The sequence below is a fragment of the Lathamus discolor genome, chromosome 6 (genome assembly GCF_037157495.1).
Source record: "Lathamus discolor isolate bLatDis1 chromosome 6, bLatDis1.hap1, whole genome shotgun sequence".
NCBI lineage: Eukaryota > Metazoa > Chordata > Aves > Psittaciformes > Psittacidae > Lathamus > Lathamus discolor.
Genome location: NC_088889.1, coordinates 21,886,192 through 21,910,806, shown reverse-complemented (window position 1 = coordinate 21,910,806; position 24,615 = coordinate 21,886,192). Strand labels below are relative to the sequence as shown.

The 24,615-nt window shown below is 38.4% G+C and overlaps 1 protein-coding gene across 2 annotated transcripts in view; it reads right to left on the bottom strand.

Moving 5' to 3' along the window:
- Nucleotides 1–223: 223 nt before the first annotated feature.
- Nucleotides 224–24,615, bottom strand: part of NUDT14 (nudix hydrolase 14) — a 60,380-nt gene continuing 35,988 nt past the window's right edge. For both annotated transcript variants that reach the window (XM_065685393.1, XM_065685394.1), the window contains exons 3-5: nucleotides 17,534–17,598; nucleotides 11,983–12,220; nucleotides 224–608 (exon numbers count right to left, since the gene is read on the bottom strand). In XM_065685393.1, the coding sequence (XP_065541465.1) occupies nucleotides 368–608; nucleotides 11,983–12,220; nucleotides 17,534–17,598 (544 nt within the window). In that variant the 3' untranslated portion in view covers nucleotides 224–367. The remainder of the gene's footprint in view (nucleotides 609–11,982; nucleotides 12,221–17,533; nucleotides 17,599–24,615) is intronic.

Below are 24,615 nucleotides of genomic sequence, written 5' to 3'. Positions count from 1 at the left end.
CACACAGTTGCCAGTATGTACAGACCCCAGTGACAGGCTCACACAGCAGCTGCACTGAGGTCCTGAGTGAGCCTTCAAAACAGTGGTAGCACAGTGCCATGAAAAAGAAGAATGGAACACATTAATTTGACCTTTGTGCAAACACTAATATTTGCCTCGGAGGCAAATCCTGGCTCCAGTGCAGCCAGCAAGTGTTTTGCTAATGATGGAAACTGAGTCAAGATTTTAATTGAGATTTTATTTCCAAATTTATTTAAGAAAGATTTGCCCCATGAGAAGACATGATGATCAAGGCAGGCAGATTTGCAGTTTTCTGCATCCGCAGAACCAGCTGGAAAGCTTTTCTTACAGTCGTGGTGCTTTGATTTTATTTCTTCCGTAGCTTGGGTGCTATGTTGGCTTGGAACCATGTGAAGCTGAAGATGACGCCCATCGTCTTCTGGAGAGTCTCATCATAAGCAAACTTCATGGAGTCTTCTAAAGGTATTTCAACAACTTCAATCAGCTCGCCTTCTTCAGCTTGGCCACCTCCTTCCCCCATTCTCATCTGGTCTGTGACTTCTGCATAAAATAATGTCTGGCTAGAACCTGTCACACCAACTCCAGACCTGGAGAAAAAAAGCAGAAGGTAAACTTTGGTTTAGATAAAAAGAAGGTAGCTAGGAACTGGGAACGGAAACATGGGTCCTTAACTTGAGTCACTAAGCAACATCAGAATGCATGCCCTTACTCTCTGCTAATGTCATTTAGCACCTATAAATGCAACTCTGTTAATACAGAAATTGTTCAGAAATTTCATGCAGAAATACGGACACTTTTGAATGCAGTTGCACATGATACAGCTCCATCTTCAAATATAATCTGCAACTCGGGAAAACGTTAGTTTGGGAAAATATAAAACAGGTTTTGAATTGAATTGTTGTTCTACATATACTGAAGTCAACAGAAGCTTTTCCAACTGACCTTAAGGAGAGCTGGGCTGCTGGATGACTCACAGATTTACAAACAACAGTGCATCTGCATGCAATCATGCTACATTTGTTTGCTTGTTTTTACACTAATATTTAGATTTTTTTACCTAAGAAGATTAAGACAGCTGGAGTCCTCTGCTCATGGACTGGATAGGTACAAGAATAGAAAGGTAGCCCGAGAGACTTCCTCTGTCCTTCCTAAACTTTAGCCTTGGCCAAAATGGACCACTGTAAGCACATGTGTATCTTAAGTAATTCAGTCTCCCTGCTAAATTCGCTACAGTAGATTTAGTGGAGGGTATTTTAAACGATGTAAACTTTCTTCAGCTAGACCACTTGCTGTGTATTATACTTGTTATTCCTTAATCCTCTATTTCCTTAGGACTATTTCATTTAGGTATTATTAAATAGGGGATAAGTACATAATCCACTCATTTAGTCCTTCCAAGAAAATATTCACATCCTAATCGCAACTTCTTCATTTCACATGATTACAAGTGACTTTTCACATTAAATCTGGATCAAAAGTTCACTGAAACTATGAATGAGGCATTAGGGCAAGCTGAAAAATTAGCTTCTATATCATTATACATACAGAGGATTCTAAGATTTGTAGCAGTGTTATGATCTTAGAGTGAATATCCATACTTGTGCAACCATTAGTCAACTGAATCTTTCAGTTAACCTAGCATACATCACATGCCATGGCAGGAATTAATAGTTTGTCTTTCAATTTTCTAAGAACACTGGCAGTTTTGTTTGGAGAATTAATAGTGATTATTGGTTTCTTACACTCCTTTTTTAAAACACAGAATAGGGAGCAGACCAATGAATTCTTTTCCCAACATTACTTCTGATATCTTGTCCAAAGCTACAGAATGCGTTTCACCCCTCCAGGATCATTCCTACATATCTAAGAAGAGAAACTTAATCATCTTCAGCACTTCCAGGAACTTTGAAGGCTGCTATGGGATTTCCTTCATCTGGGTCTCACCACGTTATTTCAATGTCAGTGCTGGGGTTTCTGGATACACGTTTTAACCAATAAAATGTGACCTACTAGCACAGTTTTCCCTCTCACTTCTGCTTTACCGAAGTCCACGACCTCCTTCTTCAGTCAAACTGATTCAGTATTTAGGTTCCCTCTTTTCTGCAGCCTCTGTCCCTGGTATACACTGTCCTGATGATCATCAAAGATGATCTGCCACTAAAAGAGACATCCAGAGCTGACAATCAGGGCTGACTGTACGTGGCACTGGCACCAGATCAAATGTCTTCTCAGGACTCCCTGTGCCACACTCCCTTTCCCCTTCTCTGACGGGAAGCTGCCTGGAAAAGTAATGCCGTCCACCAGCCGTGCTGCCACTCATCTCACTTCAGCTGAAGATCCAGCCAGCTGACAGCACAACACAAACACCGTCTTTGCCAGCAGCACGAGTTGCAAACTGGGCACACATCATTTTGATCTTGTTATAAAAGTATTGTAGACCTATTTTTCATCAAGTTGCCACCAGCAACCAGCTCGCAAAAGTTGGAATGTCATTTTTTATGCTCATATTCCATCAGTACCCTTTCTGCCATGAGGACAATGGCACACTTTACTAGATTCTCTTTCTGTTAAAATATATTTTATTTTTCTTGGTATTATCAAGCAGTAATATATATGTTTAAAAGCAACACTGGAACTGAAATACTAATTAAGAGACACAGCTCTAGTCTCAGTGGACACTCTTCCCCCAGCTTAGTAACCCTGATATCTGCCACTGACTGATTGTCGGCCCGTATGCTACCCAACCCTCACTATTGTAGCTACATCCATTGGAAGAATTCTCACTGAGAGAAGGTATTTGTGATGGAATAATAGACTGCTCACTTTCTGTTCCCTCTTTTCTTTCTTCTTTTCTTGTGTTAGGAAGCAGAAAGGGTTTTTGTTTAACCAATGAGAGATCCAGATCTGTTTTTCTCTGTATGCAGTGACTACTCATCCTTCACTTTTCCCGCAAGAATTGCATTTTTAGTAATTAAATAAACACTGGAAGCCTGGGGTTCAGAGATTGTTTTGTGAGAATTGATAAGAATAAAACCCACGTGTTCATTTATACTGTGAAATCTGCAAGACAAAGAACGCGGCTTGCTAGTCTCTACAGGTACCATGAAAAAACACAAGACTACGCATAATATATTCCACGTTGTTATTTCTCATGGGTGTCAAGTCTCAGCTTCATCTGGGGTGCCACACCTGGAGAATGAACATGATCCTAAATTGATTATAGCCATATCCACTTGATCTTATGTAAAGATTATATACAAAACCATAACAGACTATTTAAGAAACCCTTCCATAAGAAACTTCTGGCTTGATTATTTCGGCATAATCTCCTTCTGTGCCACCTGTGACCATTTACTGATGAAGTAGCTGCAGCTGTGGGAATCATAGAAGTTCACTTTCCACATACCTTTTCTGCTTCCTAAGATGCCACACCATAAGATTCAGCTTCTAGCTGTGGCAGCCCAGAGAGTGATTTCAAAATGCTGTTACTTCATTGTATGTACTCTTACAATACCTCTATTAAATTTGTGTTTTTCTTCTTATTAACTAAATACATCAAGCATAGCTGCTACATTGAATATACTTTAAAAAATGAAAGCACTGGACAACCCACTGGTCTGTTCTTATGATGCTCAAAGTTATGGCATTTCTTCACATATACTGGCATATAATTTGCCACAGAAAACAACAAAAAGTTTGCAACAATACATATTCAAAGGAATACATACCCACATGCTCATTCTTTCTTATTTGATTACCTAACTTGTATTTCTCTAGTGTAACTTTGTCATGAGTTGTTCATTAAAAACTAATAAAAACTTTCAGATAAGCTATAAATAAAATCAAAGAACACTGGTATTAATACTCATGTTATTCTAATTCTACTCTTTCCCTCCCAAAGCAGCAAAGATGACTTGGAATCCCCTCACTATTTTGACAGGTGGCTTTGTAGACTATTGCATTGTATTATTTATAATGTATTCACTGCTTTTATTTATTGTCTACATAAATGCCCATTTCACTGGTTTGAGAAAGAGGCTGAAAGATACAGGAATATAATTTAAATCACAAAAAAAAGGCATATTTCTTTTCTTACTTGGTATTTCTTTCTCTAAACTCTCTGGCTCATTCTGCTAGTTGATATTTTTTGCACAGATCCACATGAAATGCCCTTTTTAAATTAAATAATCTCCTTGTTTACTGCTGTCTTTCACGTTTTCAGACTCTTATCTATTAATGCATCCTGCCTGTCCTTAGAAAATTGTCCAGAATCAATGCTATTGACATTTAATTTGTCTTAGTACTTTTGATTTTTACAGAAATCAAAAGTTATCAGGTTTGTTGCTTTGACGCTGTTCTGAACCTCCATCTTGTTGAAGTTATAAAGTGTTTTAACATTTACCCTTGGAAAATGTGTACTCATTTCAGTGATTTTGGGTACTGGGGCTGGAGAAGGAAGACAGCAGAGAGGGAGAAGGTGGGTCTGACCAGTAAATAGGCAACAGGCAGCTATTATGTTTTCAGTACATTTTCAGGTTTATCTGTCACTAGGCACTTCCTACGCTTTTGCATACTTACTTGTACTTTCCGATTATGATGTCTTAGGAATATAGACATACCTTTAATCATGGCTATGTTCCTTTTTCTGCTGCCTTCTTCCTCTATCCTAAGTCTGTGACATATGTTTTTCCTTGCCCTAGTATTTCACATTACAAATAAATGCTTTTGCCATGGTCTGAAATGAGTCACCTATTAACAGATTACAGCTATATTCATTAGCTTTGCATCTGTGGAAATCACAGGGGTCAGCACACCTGAACTGCAAGTGATGAGTTTCACCCTGGGAAAACCACCCTCCTGATAAAGGTGCCTTCCCAGTACAGAGGGGCTTGGTTTGGGGCAGGGCAAGCAGGGTTTGAACTCACAGCACCAACCCACGGGGGAACTTCAGGCTTCAGTCCCACTTCACAGGTTTAGCACCGTGTTGCCCAGACCAGGCACATCATGGTTCATACTGACCCAGACCTACTAAGCCTGGCTTGACCTAGCTGATTGTTCCAGATGTATTTTGATGAGTCTGGATGGTGCTTGACTCTTATTTACCACTGTGTGGCAAATGCAAATGATCTACACAAAACACAGCTCTGTTTTTCTCATCTCTTTATCATGATGATCAGTTTCCTCTAGAAGTTTATAGTTCTTCAAATTAACAGCTACATGGCTGACAAATACTCTTTGTCAAATCATTAGGACTTAAGTTCACAAACCCTGTAACTTCAATAGATATTTTTAAAAATAAAAGTCTGTTAGCACTAAACTTTTAGTTTTGCTTCAGAGACAGAAACCTCTGTTACCTTTGACAACAGCAAGTCTAAGAATGTAAGCATGTCAAAGTAAGGATAACAAAGTGGTATGGTTTTCATCACAATAGTAACTTATATGCAAGTTTAACACATCAAAACAAGATTGTGTGCTGCATTCCCGTATTTCATTTTAAATAAAACACTCTAACGCTGTGATTAAATCATGCTATGGCTTTCAAAGCTGCGGGCAACACACTTGTAAGCAACAGAAGAGTGGAGAAGCACTTTCTGTGAAATGACTGCAAAGTGCTTCTCCTGACCTGCCCGGGGTGGGACTGGCTAGCACAAACGAGGCTGAAGCTACAGTATTTTCTATCTACTCCCTTCTTAGAGCAGAGAAAACACAAGAGACAGATTGTCACTCCAATCTGTTTCTGAAGCACAGCAATAGCAGCTATCACAAAGCCTTTGTTTAGTTCTTCCCTTTTATTAAATGCATGAGGGAATACACAGCACATGAAATACAGCTCACAAAATATGACTTTTCACTGGCATATCTTAGTTCATAAACACAAAGATACATTACATGTGTATTTTTCACCACAAGGGGTAACAGTATCTTATTGCTCTAAAAGTTTAGTAGCACCTAAGAGCCACAAGCGAGATTGATTCCACCTTACACGCTAGCTGATGCTCAGTAACAGTGAGCTTCTTCCTCAAACTGAGAGCATGAGCACGTGTGTGCGTGCATGCACATGTGCACATTTGTAAACAGGGCTGAAACTCAAAGCATGTGCTCAAGATTAGCTTTGCTTTCTCCTCATCTCTGGGTGCTCATCTGTGCCAACCAGTTACTACATAATTATTACCTTTCTAATTTGAAGGACCAAACATGCGTGAGAAAATAAACACTATCTTATACTCTATTTCTCTGCTAAAACATGGGGAGGAAATAAATTGACTTATCATTGTGAAGATTTACTAGTTTAACTCAGATTTTTGACAGACAGTAATTAAAAGCTAAATTTCTCTTAAATTCGCTTAAATATTAAGAAATATAAAATCTAGAAACAATCAACACTTTCCTGTTCCTGTCAACACATAAAATAATTTTTTTGGTTTTAATCTGACACAGTTAATGTGAAAAATCATAAATGCAATATATCCTTTTATCAGATTTAAGCCATCTGGATGCAGAATTTGGGTATACAGCAAATACATAATTCATGTTTACAAGTAAATGCGTCACAAATCTCTGCTATTTATGCTGAAATCAAGATCTATTTAGGCATGAAACATGTAAACTGATGAACAGTGACATGCAGCTACTATTGTCACTTCTCAGGACCTTTGTACGGTTCTGACGTTACAAGCAGCAGGTGCAGGAAAAAAGCAGAGAAGTAATTAACATAAAATTATATTACATTATGCCATCACCCAACAGGTGTACTAGCAGGTGATCTTTCTAATTATAATGCACTCCAACATTTTCAAGGCTATTATTCCTTCTGCATAAAAACCTGTGAATACAAACCATTTTTACCTCACTGCACTAAGGCTAATAGCCACGGCACAGTAATTGGAACATCCAGTATGAATTCTCTGAATGCTCTTTCTTTGTTGTATACTTTTGGGGAAAAAAAAATTAAATGTAGGTAAGTACCTATGTTAGGCTCTTAAACTAATCCATCTGATTTATTTCTGCAGTGGGGTTGAGAACCTCCAGCTCCTATTGTATCCAATTCTTAGCCAAGAGTTTATTAGAACCTCTGGGAATAAATAAAGACACAATGAAGGGAAAAGGAAGTTGAACCAGAAGCTCTGGTTCACGGTTAGCCTGATGCTCTGAGGTGTCATTCGAATTCAAATAAACTTGTAAATATTCTTAAAGATAACAAAAAAAGAAAATCCTTTACGTTGCAATGGCAATAAGAACACCTTTAACAGCAACAACAACAGACTTCCCTGCCCCTGTCTTGTAAGGAATCAATCCTCAAGAAAGACAGCCAGAAGTACTTCAACCTAAGAAACCAACAGCTGAACCTCACATGGGATTCAAACTGAAACCTGCTGGGATATCACAAGAGACAGAAAGCTTGGTTTATCTGATATATGAGTAAATCCAAAATTTTTCACTAATAAAATTTTGCAGTTAGGGAAAAAAAACCAAAACAGGGAAGCAAGCTCAGAGAGTTCTTCTAGAGCTTTTAAAAACTAACAATTTAACTGGCAACAATTTTCATGAAACATCGGTTTACAATTGTACTATTACAGTATTAGCTTCATTTCATTATTGAGCTGAATAGTTTCTTTACACCCGTCACACACATACCATCTTTGCTATTTTTGACTGAAGCCATACATACAGCTGACGAGAACTCAACACACCAGTAGGCGTCAAAACTTTCAGTAAGCCTCCAAAAGCGGATTAGCTGCTGCCAGAAGAGAAACCAAACTTTTTGTAATACCAAAATGAGGTTACTTATTGCATGCCAAGCACAAAAGTAGTGATTTGTATAGGCATGATGAGGGAAGGAAACACACTACACAGGTTGAAAATCTGAAGGGGGCCTATAGGGATGCTGGGGAGGGACTCTTCATTAGGGACTGTAGTGACAGGACGGTGACGGGATAGGTAACGGGTTCAAACTTAAACAGGGGAAGTTTAGGCTGTATATAATGAAGAAGTTCTTTCCTGTTAGGGTGGTGAAGCACTGGAATGGGTTGCCCAGGGAGGTTGTGAATGCTCTATCCCTGGCAGTGTTCAAGGCCAGGCTGGACGAAGCTTTGGGTGACATGGTTTAGTGTGGGGTGTCCCTGCCCATGGCAGGGGGGTTGGAATTAGATGATCTTAAGGTCCTTTCCAACCCTAACTATTCTATGATTCTATAATTTTTCAGACTGATCCTGCCTCTATCTACACAGCAAAATGAACCACTTGTATTTAAATTCACCTTCTGGCTGGCATTTCTCTTTAATAGGAACAAATATTTCCTATTCTTCAAAATGCGATTCCTCTGACCTCCTGCATTCAAGTTCCTCATAATATGTTTGTCTTTCTCATTGTTTGCCCCCAGTTCAGTCTCCTTCACTCACCCACGCCACACTGTCCTCCTGCTGCTGGAACAACTTGCTCCAAACACTCTTACTCAACTAGTGTAAATTCCCCAACCCCTGGCTGCTTTCCTGAAGATCTGCTTCCTGAAGATCTCCTGAAGATCAGTCCGAGATCTGCTTATTCAGTACCTCACTTCTAACTGATGAGTGTCATGTCACAGGAGCTTTTACAGAGCTTAAGAATGAGGTCCAGTGGCTTATTTGTATGTGCTGTTGAAATATCTGTAGCAGTATTGTGGTTAACCTTTCCTGGTTAGCTGAGATACATTAAAGAAACATTCCCCCAAAATCACTGCTGCAGGCCCTGATAATAAATAAGAAGAAATAAAGGCTATCTTCAGGTTACCTCTGATCGTTACTGCTCCCACTGCTTGAGAACAAAGTTCTGTCTGAATACAGTCTCTTTTCTCATTTCATTAGAGAATTCTTCTCCACCACAATGCATGTACTCCCCTCAAGCCCATTTAGTTTTCTCAGCTCATGTTTTTTTCTCTTCATTGTGCCTTCATCTCTTCTTCCTTTCTACTTGACGATTTTCTAGTCTATTCCCTCTCCCCCCAGTTCAAGTTCTCCCTACACATTGTCCATGCCCTCCCCTTCTTAATCCATTAGCCACAGAACTGTACTGACCTCTCTAGCCAAAACCGTTTCTCTCTTTACATTGGATGTGTCTTCTGCATTCCATGTCCTTCTGTCAGTTCTAGCTCAAGTCCTGCTTTTATTCCAGTCAGGCAATTTCCTCCTTATGACCATGATTCCAGAAAGGGGTGTCATTAGAAATACAAGACAACACTTTGCTTTCAGAGCAAAGCGTGTGACAACACCAAAACCCTGGTTTGTATGAAAGCCTTTTCACTGTGCACACAACTCTTGAGGTTTTATCTAAAAATATCTAATAGACCTAAGTTAGTAATTATTAATTCTCATTATCTAAATGTTTTAATGTGGTTTTATTTGCATCAAGAAAGTAACAACAGCTATCAGATTTTTTTGGGAATATATCAAGAGCAGTCAAACTAATAACAGCAATAATAGTGTGGATAAGGGCAGCACCACAAAAAATACCTCAGTTTATCAAGGCTTTGAATACTAACCCATGTGACAGTTTCATTAAGAAACTAGGACATCAAGATATACTTAAAAATCAAAACTAGTATGAAAATGGTACTCATGGAATGGATATCACTGTTCAATTTCCAATTGGAAATACAAACTAAACAGGGATTCCACTAGTGACCACCCTCCATTCAATTTAAATGAGCATTTTGCTTTAGGACAAAAACTAGGATGCAATTCAGCAAAGGCAAGTTCAAGGCTCTGTGTTCAGGTAACAGTAATGAACAGCACAAATAGAGGCAGCAGGTGAATGACAATGCAGTACTGCTGCAGCAAATAGCTTTGAGACAGGGGAGGCATTGTGTTCCATGAGTCAACAGTACACTGCCACCACAAAGAAGGCAAACATACATCCTACACCATATAAACAAAATACTCTTTAAGACAAGGGAAATAATGCTCTTTATTGGACACTGCTAAAGCCCTCACTAAAATACTGTGCTCCACTTTGGGCGCTATTTAAGAAATACGCAGACCAGATGGAGAGAAGGTAGAGGACAGCAGAAAGAATGATCAGACATCCATAACTCTATGATGCTATCTAGAAAACATGAAGAGAAAGCTTAAATCAACTAAGATAGTTTTGCATAGGCAAAAATAAAATAAAGGGGAGATAACTTCAAACAAATATGTGGAAGGTGCAAAAATACTTCTTATCACCTGGAAACAGGGTAATAAGTCTTAGACTTGAAGCAAAGAAAGGGAAATTTAGGGAAGAACATGAGGAAAAGCTTGCCAGTCTTTGGCTAAAGGAAGATGAACAGGACACTCCTAATAGAAACATTTTAATAAACATTTAGAATAAAAATCTAATCTAATACAGATTATTCTTAATACTTCCCATATTCCTTTCACAGGACGTCTGGTTTCTTTTGTAAGAAACTGTAATATACCATCTTTGGGGCTTCAAACTTTCATATTAACCTAGAAAAGTAAATACAATAAAGGCCCTTCTGACTTCAGCATAGATCTCTCTGGGCAGAAAGCTATGCCCTGATAGACAAAGCAGGATTGGGCGATTAACATACTAAGTGCCCTTTCCATGGATCTCAACAGAGAAAACTCCCATTGTGTACTTTCTTTGCAAGTCTGTGCAATTAAAAAAGGGGCAACTGAAAAGAAAAACCACCTGTAAGATACAAAGACATTTATCAACCAAACAACATACAGTTTTAGCCAGATGTAAATCATTAATGTTGAGACAAACTTTACACTGAAGCAAGACTTCTACAGATACAGAAATCATATTCTACTTTTCCTATTTTGTGTTTCTGTACATATACATGTATATATATGTATATACGTATATATCTGCATGCTATAGCCTGTCAGTGTCACCCAAACTGTGAAATTCTACAGGCAGCTTCTGCTCATAAATCTAGAAAGCACTTTTTCTGTCAGTAGAACAAACCCTTAATCTAGTTTCAAGGAGTCATAAAAGACAGCTCCTGTGATTCACCCCCTCCCCTCAACAGAAGCACTGTTTGCTAATCCAGCAGGAAATAACATTTGCCAGGATTGACAGCTGTGGATCTGTATTCAATTCTCAAATTAAAAACCAATGACAGGGCCTAGTTCAATGGAGATGTCAAGCAAAATAAAGAACCTGCTGCTTTCTCTGTAAAATACAAATATACATACATTTTGGGTAACAATACTAAAATCTGGAATGGAGATATAATGGGATTAAGGCTCTTTGCAAAGTTTCCCTTGAGGTTTTCTTGTTTTGTTTTTTTTTTTTTTTTATTTATCCCTACAGTAACTCATATTTTGTATTTTTACATATTAAATTTTCCTCTTACTCCTGGTCTATGTTTTGAAACATGTCAGAATCTATTTCAAGAACTATTTGAAACCCTGCAAAAAAAAAAAGGTGTAAAATTTTTCATAGTCAAATCAGCAAAGTCCTCATATATAATGTTATTGTCCAATCTGAAGAAGGCTTAATTACAGCTCAAATATTATGAAGAGATCTAATGGCGCAAGTTCTCATGCTTCTGCAAAACTGCGTTAATGGTAAATCAAGAGTGCATCTTGGGCAGTTTCTATTATTAAATCAGAAAAATAAGAATCAGAGATGGAAAATGACTGGCACAGTAAAGACAGCCTGTTTTCTAGTGCTGTAGCAGCCTGCTCTGAAGAGTCCAATGCAACTTTTTCCAGTTCTAATAGTCTTTGTAATAAATCACAATAGTATCATTCTTACTGTGAATTCAATCCCATAATTATGAGGTTATAATTCCTTAAGTCTCTGTAAACACTCATCTCACTTGCTGAAAATTATACCTTTCATATACTTTCAGATGTCCGTGTTCCTCCAACACACAGCTTAAATAAGGGAACAGGGAACATTAATTTACCTTCAGGACATTTCAGCAATCTGTGAAACAACAAAATGCAACATGTTTAACTTACTACTATTTACCTGTAAGAAGTGATTTTCCTTAGGTCTGTAACAGCAACATGATAGCCACATTCTTCTAAGACTTCCTCACATGCAATTTCTTCTAAAGAAAGGTCCGGTTTGTCAACAATGCCAGCGCAGAGTTCATAGGTCACTCCTACTGCAGCAGGTAAGGGATCCTCTAGACGAGAGAAGCTCTCATTGTCCTGATTCTGAAAAAGTTGAGGATGACGCTTTCCTACTTCACACATGTAAACAGCTAAAAAGAAAAAATTCACAAAAAAATAAATAAAAAACCCCACCACAAAAACACACACACACACACACACACAAAAAAAGGAGGGTGTGTTAGTTTATTCATATTAAACAGGAAAAAAGATGGTACACAAATTTTGCCTGGAAATTTATAACCATCAGCGTACTTGAGAGTAATAAGGAATTCAGCTGTGTTATCTGTTTAAGTTATGACACAGGGAAATTGCAATTTTAGAGAACAAAGGTTCTCTTGCAATTTCTGTAAAATTATTCTTTAAACTCTACTTGTGCTCAGGTCATTTGGAATGAATTCATGAACACTTTAAAATAAATAGAAATAAAAAAAAGGAAGCTAGTTCATCCAAGAAATCTACATCCCAGAAGTGCCATACAGCTTCCATTTGTTGGGCAATGCGGATATCAGGATTTAATTTAAACTATGCAGTTATCTTGCAGGGAAGTTGGGTTGTATATTACGTACCATGTGCACAATGATGAGCCTTTCAGCCTGTCAACTCAGCTGTTATTTAGAAAGGGTATGAAAAGCATGTATGTTTGTTTGAAAAAAAAATCTCTTTTGAACATACAGCTCCTTGCAGAGATTCCTGCACGGAGGCTAAAAAAGACTTCTTGAATTAATCTACAAACAGCTGCCACTGTAATGCACTCCTAAAGAAAGTGCAAATGCCAGATTTGAGTCCTTATTTAAGCAAAACCTCTCACTAATGTCAACAGAAATTTTGCCTGAGAACTATAGGACTGAATCACTACTGGCAATTTCAGATCACTGTAACTTTAACTTGCAGGTATAATACCACTTGTTTCTTCTTTGAAATTTCCTCATGTCTATCCCTTGCTTTCCATGAAAAGCTACCACAAGGATGTTACAAAACAACCTGAGTAAAACTATTTTCAAATTTCAAATTATTTTTCTTCCATTAAAGTAGTTTACATGCCTATTTCATATACACATAACATGTTTTTTCAATGAGTATATCTTTTAAGGAAGGCTGCTATGAGGTCTCACCGGAGCTTTCTCTTTTTCAAGCTGGACAACTCTTAGCCTGTCTCCATAGGAGAGGTGCTCCAGCCCCCTGACCATTTTTGTTGCACTCTTCCAGACTAGCACCAACGAGTCCACATCCTTCTTATGTTGGGGGCCTCAGAGCTGGATGCAGTACTGCAGGGGAGGTCTCACGAGAGCAGAGCTGAGGGGAGAATCGCCTCCCTCAACCTACTGGTCACGCTACTGGTTTCTTACTTGAAAGACATGACCAGAGCTTAAGTGTTTTTTTTTTAAATGCAGCATGAAGGAAGGGAAAAAATATTTAAGTAATTCCATGCAGACTCTGAGGGACAGATCCTTGATAGGTGTCGATTGTCATTATTCCAAAAGCTTCTAAAAGCTATGACAATTACCAAAATGACAACTGCCTCCAAGATACCTCTATGAGCCAAATACTCTTAAGGCTTTATTGCTCTTTTATTACTGACATATCCATATCAGTAAATACAAAAAAGAACAAGACACGCATCATGCTAAAAGACTTGGACAACAAAACATGATGCAGGTAAGAGTGTGGGGTACAGAAACATGAAACTGTGATTGAAGTAACTCTGTGTTACAAGTCTGTTGAATCCCTAAAACCAATCTTGCCATTCCAGCAGGCACCTGCCATTCTTCTTTTCCCTCAGCCTAACTGGGCTCCACACAGAGCAAAACCTGCATTTTCAGTAGGACGTAATCCAGACGTCCTTTTCAGAGCAAAGTCCTGCAATATGCCAACATTTAAAGCTCAGCAACAGCTTTTCTCTGTAGATAAGGAAGAAGCAGCACCAGCCACTTCCGTAAGAGTCTAAATACTAGAGCATTCACCAAGGAGTTGAAGTATGAATTCAATATGATGAAGGTCGCAAAGGTTCAAACAATTTACCTCTCACAGATAAGCAAAGCCTAGAAAACCAAGCTCCCTGGTAGCGAACAGAGAAGACTGTACAAGTGATGCACCAAGGGAAATGAAGTACTGGATGGAAAAGCAGCCTGTGGCTTATTGACTAGGGCACACTCTTTGGAGGGAAACCTGAAACTCTTCCTCATCACAGGTTGTCAGTTTATTGCAAATGCACAGAGTGAAGAGCTCAGTTGAAGTTAAGAGCTCAGCTCCCAGCACAGTCACCCACCCCTGTCTGATTCCCTTCTTGTCTCCTGACAGCTCATGCTACTTTGGTCAGAAACTGCCAGTTCATCATCAGCGGCCTATCTCCTCCATCGTCAGACAGACACATACGATGAGGAACAGCACAGTCATGACTCAACCAGCCTCCTACTACTCATTAAATATCTTGACTTATTACCCTAGAGCCAGTCAACTGCAAGAAGTCTCAGAGTGGAAACTCCAGTGGAATTGATGTACTTGCCTGCCTTTCTGCAAAGCTAAGACAAAGGATACTTGGCTCAACCAAACTCATCAAATGAGATCGTAATGGTTATTCAAAGCAGCCTTGTTAGATGACTCAGACAGGGACTTGTTTGCTATCCCTTAAAAGAAGTGAAAAACAGTATGGACTGAGGGGCTGGTGAGGTTTAGCTGACTGGGGAATGTGCTAGCCTTTCTTTAAACTTCTGATTTCTCTTTTATTGGAACCAGTATTTCATACCTCTTGAAACAGAACATGGCTTATGACTCAAGTCTTTGATACTGCATATTTGAAGTCAGTGCAAAATCAAACATCACAATCCATTGAAAGGTCATTGTACTTACAGTGAAAAAACCTACGCACATGCTTACAGGAACTAACCCTAGCCTTTCCCAGCAACCTACTGTTTTATTTGACAACCAAAATGAGCACTGCTCAAGACCTTTGCAATCAGTCACGGGTGAGGAGCTAATATGGAAACTACTGACATACACATGTAGGTTTTTTCATAGAATCATAGAATAGTTAGGGTTGCAAAGGACCTTAAGATCATCCATTTCCAACCCCTCTGCCATGAGCAGGGACACCTCCCACTAAACCATGTCACCCAAGGCTTCGTCCAACCTGGCCCTGAACACCACCAGGTAGGGAGCATTCACAACTTCCCTGGGCAACCCATTCCAGTGCTTCACCACCCTTACAGAAAAGAACTTCCTCCTGTGTAGCCAGCAGGGTCAGAGAAGTGATTGTCCCCCTGTACTTGGCATGGGTGAGGCTGCACCTCGAATCCTGTGTTCAGTTCTGGGCCCCTCAATATAAGAGAGACATTGAGGTGCTGGAGCAGGTCCAGAGAAGGACAATGAAGCTGGTGGTGAAGGGTCTGGAGCACAAGTCTGACGAGAAACAGCTGAGGGAACTTGGGCTGTTTAGTCTGGAGAAAAGAAGGCTCAGGGGGGAACCTTATCGCTTTCTACAGCTGCCTGAAAAGGAGGTTGCAGTGAGGTGGGGGTCGGCCTCTTCTTCCAAGTAACAAGAGTTAGGACAAGAGGTAATGGCCTCAAGCTGTGCCAGGGGAAGTTTAGATTGGGTTTTAGGAAAAATTTTTCACAGAGAGGGTGCTCAGGCACTGGAACAGGCTGCCCAGGACAGTGGTGGAATCACCGTCCCTGGAAGTGTTCAAAACTGTGTAAGTGAGGCCCTCAGCGATATGGTTTAGTGGTGGTCTTGGCAGTCCTGGGGTAAGGGTTGGACTTGATGACCTTAAAGGTCTTTTCGAACCTAGCTGACTCTATGATTCTCTGATCTAAGTCCACAGTGCACTGAAGAATATGGTCCTGTCTGCCCCACTCTGGTTGTGTGCTCCTGCCAGCCCTCAAGGCAGCATGAACTCTTTCAGGCCAGTCTGATAAGCTGCCTAATCTTCAACATTTCTGTTTGCAGCCATGTAAGAGCTCTTCTGCAGACACACAAGGGCTGGTGCTGTCAAAGGGAATGGAGTGGGAATGTACATACAAGGAGGGATGAATTCTTTTACAAGCTGCACAGACTTCAATGGGAAAACAGTATCGTTACACCTCACCTTAAGGAAAGGCAAGCACATATGTCAACCCACACACGTGTGGAGGACATGCCTGGTAGAGCGAGTGGCAGCTGTATGGTCACAAGTAATGAGTTACCGTTTTCCTGGTGAGACCCTGATAGCAGCCAGCAATGAGAAAAGTCTCAGCCTTTATTTTTGCTTTGTGGAACGTGCACCAAGGCAGACAGTAACCATGGAATGGCAATATAATTACAGTGATGTGAGTAATGTCAGGGCATGGTTATGATAACTAAACTGCTATGGGGTGTCCAACTGACTACCGTCCCTCTGGCCAGCTCAAGCCTCTGGAACGGTTTAACTCCAAGAACAGTCTAGTCTTTTGAGGCAGATTTAACACTTTCATACGGATGATGTAACGAACATGTTGCTGTTCAGCATATATACATATATATATGCACATATATGAAGGCTTCTGCCTAAGATAGCCTCAAAGAGAGCAACAGCTATATGAGCCATTTTATTCAGCTGGCAAATAAAAAGACATTGGATTAGTGATAAACAAACACACACTTTATAATAGTCAATATAGTGCTTCATGGGAAGTATGGACTGTCAGTATAACAGTGCCGCACAACACTGAAAAGCCTGTCACTGTCAGTAGACAAGGACAGCATGACAGCGCCCTAGAAAGTTTCCCATAAAGTCTACCATGAACAGTCTTGAAATGGTCTCTTAGCAACAGTGAAATATCTTCTGATATTTTTAGTTAATATGCAAAGAATATGAATTTGATTTTTAACTTCTTGAAAGTAAATATGGCTTTGAATTAAAATAACTGATGCAAAACTCAAGAAAAAATAATAGCATGCTAACCAAAATTCATAATAATAACTGGTAAAATGAAGCTGCCCACATATACATAATGATGAAAAGCATACAGTCCTGAATTTCCCTCATTATAAATTCCCAAGTATACAATGCACAACAACAAGCTTAAAAAAAAAAAGGAAAATTTCAGGGAAAAAAAAAAGATAAAAGGAAAAACAATTGTGCTTCTGCACATTACTAAATACTAGATAGGTCAGAAAGGAACTTCAAATAAAAACATATCTATTGATATTTGTAATTTCACACAGAAGATGACAATGACTAGCCCAAAAGAAGAATGTATGGCCAGCCATTACATAGAAATTTCCCTGGTTAGAAATTCTGACCAACTGAAAGGGGTGGGCTATCATACAAAGAAACGGAATATAGAACAAAGATCTTATCACCATGGATGCACCAACTTTTAACTGCTAAAGCCTTAAAAGCTTGCTTCGCTAGAGAGCAAAAGTAAATCTAAAAAAAGAGGATTACCTGGGCGGAACTGCTTCACCAGAACAAAGCACTGCCGAGAAGTATTAAAGATCAGGATTGACACACTGAGGAAGAAGGTAAAAAAAAAAAGATCAATGCTTTATGAAGGATTAATGCAGAACTTTTTAACTTACATCTTGTGAATTTAACTACATAAATATATAGAAGATTCATTACTAAAGACACAATGCTACAAAACCCTTATCAAAAGGCCATCAAGAGTGATACATAATGGGTCGTGCTTCCAAAGCCCCTGCGAATTTACACAAAATTAAGTCACTTAAAACCAAAATGGTCTCCTGCCATGCAAAGTAATCCTGCCACCAATCACTTCCTTCTCCCCAACAGAATGAAAAAAAATAGCCAAACTCCAGGAACGCTGCTCCTAGGTAGTCATAATAAGGGAAAAAAAAAATTACAAATAGCATTTTCTTCCCTTATATCAGTCCCAGATTGTATTTCAGAGCCAAAAACTTCTGTATAAGCAGAGTGTCTCCTATCATTGGATACTTGCCAAGCGTGGACCTTAAAACAGACACCATCCAAGTCCAATTTTGTACAAAATTAAACCAGAAATAGTTTCAACTGCTACCACACTCAATGGCTTAAAAATCACATTACAGTCTTTGCCCTGTCCTCTTTGATAGGTTGAGATACATGTCCTAGGGAAACCTGACAGTTTTTGAGTAACTGGCGATGCTCTGAAAGTATGGAATACTGACATTCTCTGCTCACTTTAAAACTATACTCAGAATTTATTAGTTAAAAAAATACAGACAAAAGTCTCTCCCCTTAGTTGGCAGCCCATTAAAACCTGCAAAAATAAGTGTACATTGTGCTCTTTACCATTTTAGTATTCTCTCATTTGTCATGCCTGCCTCGCTGTATGCAACTGGAAAGTTAATTCATTATTCTATGAATTCTACAATAGATTAGACCATCAATAGCGTATTTGCAGAGTTGAGTCAAACTTTTAACTTCCCTTTTAAAGGAGCTGTATATTTATTTTCACTATTTAATAATGAAATCTCAAGCTGCCAGAGAAACTGCTATTTGATGATAATTAAAAATAAAGTTAATGTTTATTATAACAATATATAAAAACCAAAACAGAAGGGAAAATTCCAGATGTTAACATTTGTATTCATGGTTGCTATTCTGAAAGACCTGTACTGCATACTGATGGCTTCCTGCCCAGGAGATGTCATTTGCAGGCAATTTTAAAGCAGAGGTTTTAGCCTTCAGAGAGGCTGGCGGAGAACATTCACTCTGTTTACTGGCATGGGGTTCTTTCTGACCTAACACTAGAATATCTGGGAGTTAGAAAGAAATGAAATTATACCACAGCCTACAATGTTCTTTTTTTTCCCCCTTTGCATGACTGTTCTTCTCCCTAAAGCAGTACTGTCTAAGTGTAGACAATACACTAAATGAAAGGGGAAAAGGAATTAACTGCTACTGAACCTTTGTTTTTTGCCTATAGGCCTAAGCATCTACACTGCCTGAAACTGGAGCCAGCAGTAGTCTAAAACTGAGGTTAAAGAGAACAGTGGGGACTTCCTGAAGCATACACTTATCCTTTACCTTTCTTTAAATCCAGCCCCAATCCTTCACTTGGCTTGCCTTCTTCAGCATGTCTCATTAAATAACTCCTATCAACTCATTAAAAGTGGCTAAGCTATTAGACATTATTTTTTTCCTAAGAGTCAATCATTTGGGATTTTTATGGAACAGATGGGAAAACTAAAAACAATCTGTCAGAACTAAGGAACAAGATCAAATTAAGCTGGAAAGGAGTAGCAGCAAGTTATTACAATTGTCTGCTTCTCACACCATCTTGAGATGAGAGGGTACAGATAAGGCACAAATCTGTAGAACTTTCTATTTAATTACTTCTAATTTTCTGAGAAACTGACAAATGATTTTGAACATAAATTTACATTTTTTAACAAACCACAACACGCAAATCCTAATATTTCTTGTCAGAGTTGGAAAGTCATGGAGGAGAAAGTTCAAAATTACAACTTCTTACAAGGAGTGTGGCATTATGTGTGCCATTTGATATTTCCTATTCCACAAGAAACAATAGAACATGAAATACTTCCACAGGTCCCTAGGTCTGTAACTTCTGAAAACCCATCTGAAGCTGCATTCAGGACAGTTGTTTGGGTATAACATAAAGTTAGGGCAAGACTGTTTAATTGATCTAGAGTGGATGAAACCCTAAGCTACTGCTTTGAACGGGTCTCCTTATTGCTGCAACAATGCAAACAGGTTCAGCTGTTTGGTCTAGTGTGTAAGATAAGAAAACTATTTATGTTCTGGAGTATTAAATCATCATACAAAGAATTCACTAAAAAATATTTTTGAGATTATTATTTTTGCATATGACATTAGAAAGGACTACTACAAAAGCAGAGTTCCAAATACATCCTTTGGTGATCATAGCACAGGATATTACAAGGGTATTTGAAGTTTCAAGGCAATTCCCTTTAAAACATTACAATCAAACCTATTTTAGATTATTATATATGCATCTATAAGCTTTAAAGTGATAACTAAAGATTAAACATATAAAATGAAACCCCAAAACATTCACAATGACTTTTGGGAACATCACCACAAATAAAAGATATAGAAGATAAACAAAGCCTAAGCTGTATGTTGGAGAAAAATCACAGAACCACTAGAACAGAAAAAAAAGCCCAGCCAAGCTTCCTAAAAAAGGCAGGAATCCTAGACAAGAATTTAATCTGAAATGGACATCAAAGTACTGATGTAGCAACAGGCTCCATATGGCCACATCCCAAAGCGGAGCACAAGACCGCTTTTTTGTCATTTTCTTACAAAGGAAAAGAATACTCAGAAATAAAAGGCTCACGATGGATCCAAAACTTGCCTCCATGCCTTAAAAACAAGCTTAAACACATTTGCACAAATGAAACAGTCTCACAGCTTAGACCTGACCTTTTCATTTCGGGTGGCAGGTAATCACTTTTTATCATATTGTACAATTGTACCTCTTTGCTGGCTATTCCTCCAGCAGCTGACAGAGGAAAACTGCTGGTGTAAAAGGAGAGGTCATCAATACAAATGCAACGCAATCGAGCCATGGACGTGCAGCTGGGACTCAACAAGCACATGGCACAACTGCTGCACGCAGGTATCGCATTCGCTACCTGCCACTGCCAGTGGGCTTACTCTGCAGGTAAGAGGTGGCTGAGAAGAAAACTATTCAATCTGTGCTCTATGTGTCATTTCAGAGCTATAATTTGTTTCTGTGAGACACAGATCAACTCAGACCAATGAAGGAGACTTAGCTCCTCCACACCGTATATGTCAGCGGCTGCTTTAGGGACCACAACCGAACAGCAAGGTAACATATTATGAGATGACAGAGGTTTGTCCAGTGCCTTCCAAAGCTGGTGAAAATCACAGGCCTGCTCAGCCTTCAGCAAACCCCTCCTTGGCTTCCCCCTGCAGTAACTCCCACTCACTTTATACATAAAATAAATGACTACTCTAATTACAGGAGACATTTTCCCAAAGTGGGCATTCATGTAAACAGGTTACTGTGAAATAATGTAGAATACTGCTCCTTCTGTAAATACAGGGACAATTACAGTAGCCTTAAAATATTTTAAGACAGACATGTACCTAAAATGTTAGCAACACGTATCTACAAAGATGAGCTAATCTGTACTTGAGCTTTTACTGTATTCAAGTTTGCAGTTAAAAGTGTGCCTGGTCTTGGTATCTATCACAATGTTTTCCTAAAGGGATTCCAACTCCTCAGTCAAGGATCTCACGTACCACTTAACCATTTAAACTTCAAAGACAACCCTTACTGAAATAGGTATTAGGATTCTCTAATGGGTATTTGGCTTCCCTAAAATGTCTAAGTCAGTGTGCAGAAATTACATACAACTGACCCATGGACTCTTGCAACACAGGAGTCCAGAACGTTAACTCCTCCTCTACCTTTAAGATTCTCATTGAAAGAAAAGATACCCACCTGAATACAACCTGTGCAGTTGAAAATACCTCTTATAAGAGTTTAGAAAATTACTCTGTTGTATTCTATTGGCCTAGAAAACTATTTTCACCTTTTTTCCTTCCCCCAGCATAGTAGAGCTCTGTATTTATTGAACTCACTAACTGATGCTTTATTACATTCCACCCCAGCAGACATTTACATAGAAATACCACTACAACTTCACACACTCAAACCTAAGAAAGGTAGGTCATGTTTCTAAGAGCAATGTAAAAACCTCAGTATCTGACCACACCAGCTATGAGGTAGGGGACAGATGAAAGCTGACATCCTGTTAAAAATGTTCACACACATATGGATGGATGCAAAAGTTAACTATTTTTTTGTCTGCCAAAGCTATAGGAACATGTACTTCTAGAGCTGCAACATTTGCGAGAAGGTTTTTAGGGGGTGGGGATTAGGATTTTTTGGTTTTGTTTTTGTTTTCTTTTTGTTGGGATTTTTTTAAGGTAGAAATGTAATTTCAAATTGTAGCCATCAATTTGGCAATCTTCTATCCTGATGATTTGTCAGTGGTTGACCTGGGCTACAGCTAATCCACAAGCAACTGCTAACACTTACTAACGGCTTTTCATGAGACAAACTGTTAAAATCCTTTATTAAATAAAGATTGACTCAGCCTTTCATTATTCTTAGATGTGCCCTTAACACATACTTTACAAGGGTGAATTTGCAAAATTAAAAAATAATTCTATTAAAAAAACCCAAAACTGTATAGTAATAGCAAAGAAAAGGACCAGATTCTCATGTGTTCCTGTGAATGAAATAGAGTCTCAAGGCTGGAGATGAGGATTTCTAATTATAATCTTGTACTAACACCATAGTATGCTAAGTAATTGATGTGGTAATACTGGCAAAGAAATTGACCTTTCTTTAACCACCGTAAGAGCTATTCAGGATCTCCTTGTATCTAGCATGGGCATGCATGTGTCACACACAAACTGTGATCAGAATTTAATAGTAGAAGATAAAGCTCCTAAAAAAAGACTGACGTTAACATGGAAAGCCAAGGCCCCCAAGCTACTAACCTCAGCCACTTCCACCTACTTTAAAAAGCTTAAATTTATCTCAAAATTAGTTGAAAGCCTGTAATACTGTTTGTGCTGCTTACAAATTATAATCTCAGCTCCACAGTGGAGGCTCTAGAAAGTAATGTTATTCGATTAAGAAAAACACAATAAACAAACCAAACCAAAACACCAAAATCCCCCCAACACTGTCAGAGCCTGCAGTAATTCGGTTACCATTTTCAAAGGTGGCAATGAAAAAAGAATGGTGGATTCCAAAAAAGAAATAAACAAAAAAAAAAAAAAAAAGGCATGTAGGAATAAAAACAAAAAATTGATTCGATTGGTCCCCTGGATTCTCAACAGACATTTGGTATTAGAAATCCCTTTGATACATTGAGAAGAAAATAATCAAATGTAGTGTGCAACCACATAGGTATTTAGAGATTTATTCATATTGGTGGGAAAGCATGTGAATATAAAATATACATATAATATTTTAACCTATATGTCTCACAAGGTAGAAAATGTCAAGAATTATGACTCATACTAAGGAAGCATAGATATTAATTAAAAAAAAAAATCATTTAGGATCCCTATAAATATTTTAAAGTATAAAACTGTTTCTCTTCTTGAAGTTACAGGAATTGGGCATTCCTTGCCCATAGACTGATGACAAAATAATCTTTTGTATTGTTTTCCACATCAAGACTACAATTCCAGTCTTTTTAAAATATGAAACACCCCAGATCAGGACTAAAGCATGTTAGTGAACAAATGCCCTTTTCTTGTCCAAATCAGAAATGACTGTCTTTCAATTTTAAAGTGATAATAAAAAAAAAAAACCCACAAACTTGTCTGAAAGCTAACAACGAAAACTAATTCTTTGTGAGGAGTCCTCCTTTTGGGGCAGTCTACTCCATCTTAAGTTATTTCAAAGATATTTTTTTTGACCATGAGAAAGAATTGCATGTGGCCCCTGTGTCACTTCTGTATTCAAATTAACCATCCTTTTGAGTTGAACACATCCCTGAATACTTCTAATGTGGTATCCAAAGGGCTGTCATCTTCCTTTTATCAGGCAGCACCTAGTATCTTAAACCAGAGAAAACAGTCCCTTGGTTTTCAGAACAGACATGCAATAAAACTGTACCCTTTGATTATTCTCCAGTGCAATTCCTTTAGTTTCCCAGAGCTTTAAGTATAATGCAGATAGTCCTGAGATTAAATGTGTGTGCTTGCACAATCTTTACTGGTTCATTTAAGTCTTCCTTCAAAGCATTTTACATTTTTCAAAGGCCAACACCAATCCAATTGGCTACTTAAAATGCAGCCTATTACAAAAGCAAAGCTATAAGCTCCTGACAAAAACATTTCAGCCTTTCATACTAATCACACATAAAAGTGGATCTGGTAAAAGATAATTAGAGACTTCTAGAAGACTTCTGCATTCTGATGAAATTTGAACACTTTCTCCAATACAAAATAAATATTACAAACTAAGTAAAACCAGAATAAAGGTGAGACGCATATGCTTAAGAAAATAAACACTACTTTGAAAAAAATCAAAAGGAAGATTGGTTTCAGTAGACTGAACTGCAGCAGGAAGTTGTCATGACACCATAAAGCAGGAAGCATTTGTTTGATTAATCATCAGACCAGTGGAAGAGTGAATTAAGCAGTGCTAACAAATCCATACACAGGCACTTTTAAAATACAATCTCTACTTGTAAAGCAGTAATTTGTACCCAACCAGAGAACATGATGCAGGACTTCTCTGGAATAAACAATCCTCCCAGCACCCTGTTTTCATATAACAAAGAAAATAATAGAAAGTAAATTCAACTGCAAAATAAATGAGACATCAAAGTACATTGCTCTCAATAACATTCTTTAAGTGTCATATCTTGGCCTGTATCCCAGGATACCCTTGGAAATGACACACTGCATCTCAACGGGAGTCTTTCAACAAAATATTTTAATAAATAAATTCAGGTTTTATGCTAACTTATTTGATTAAA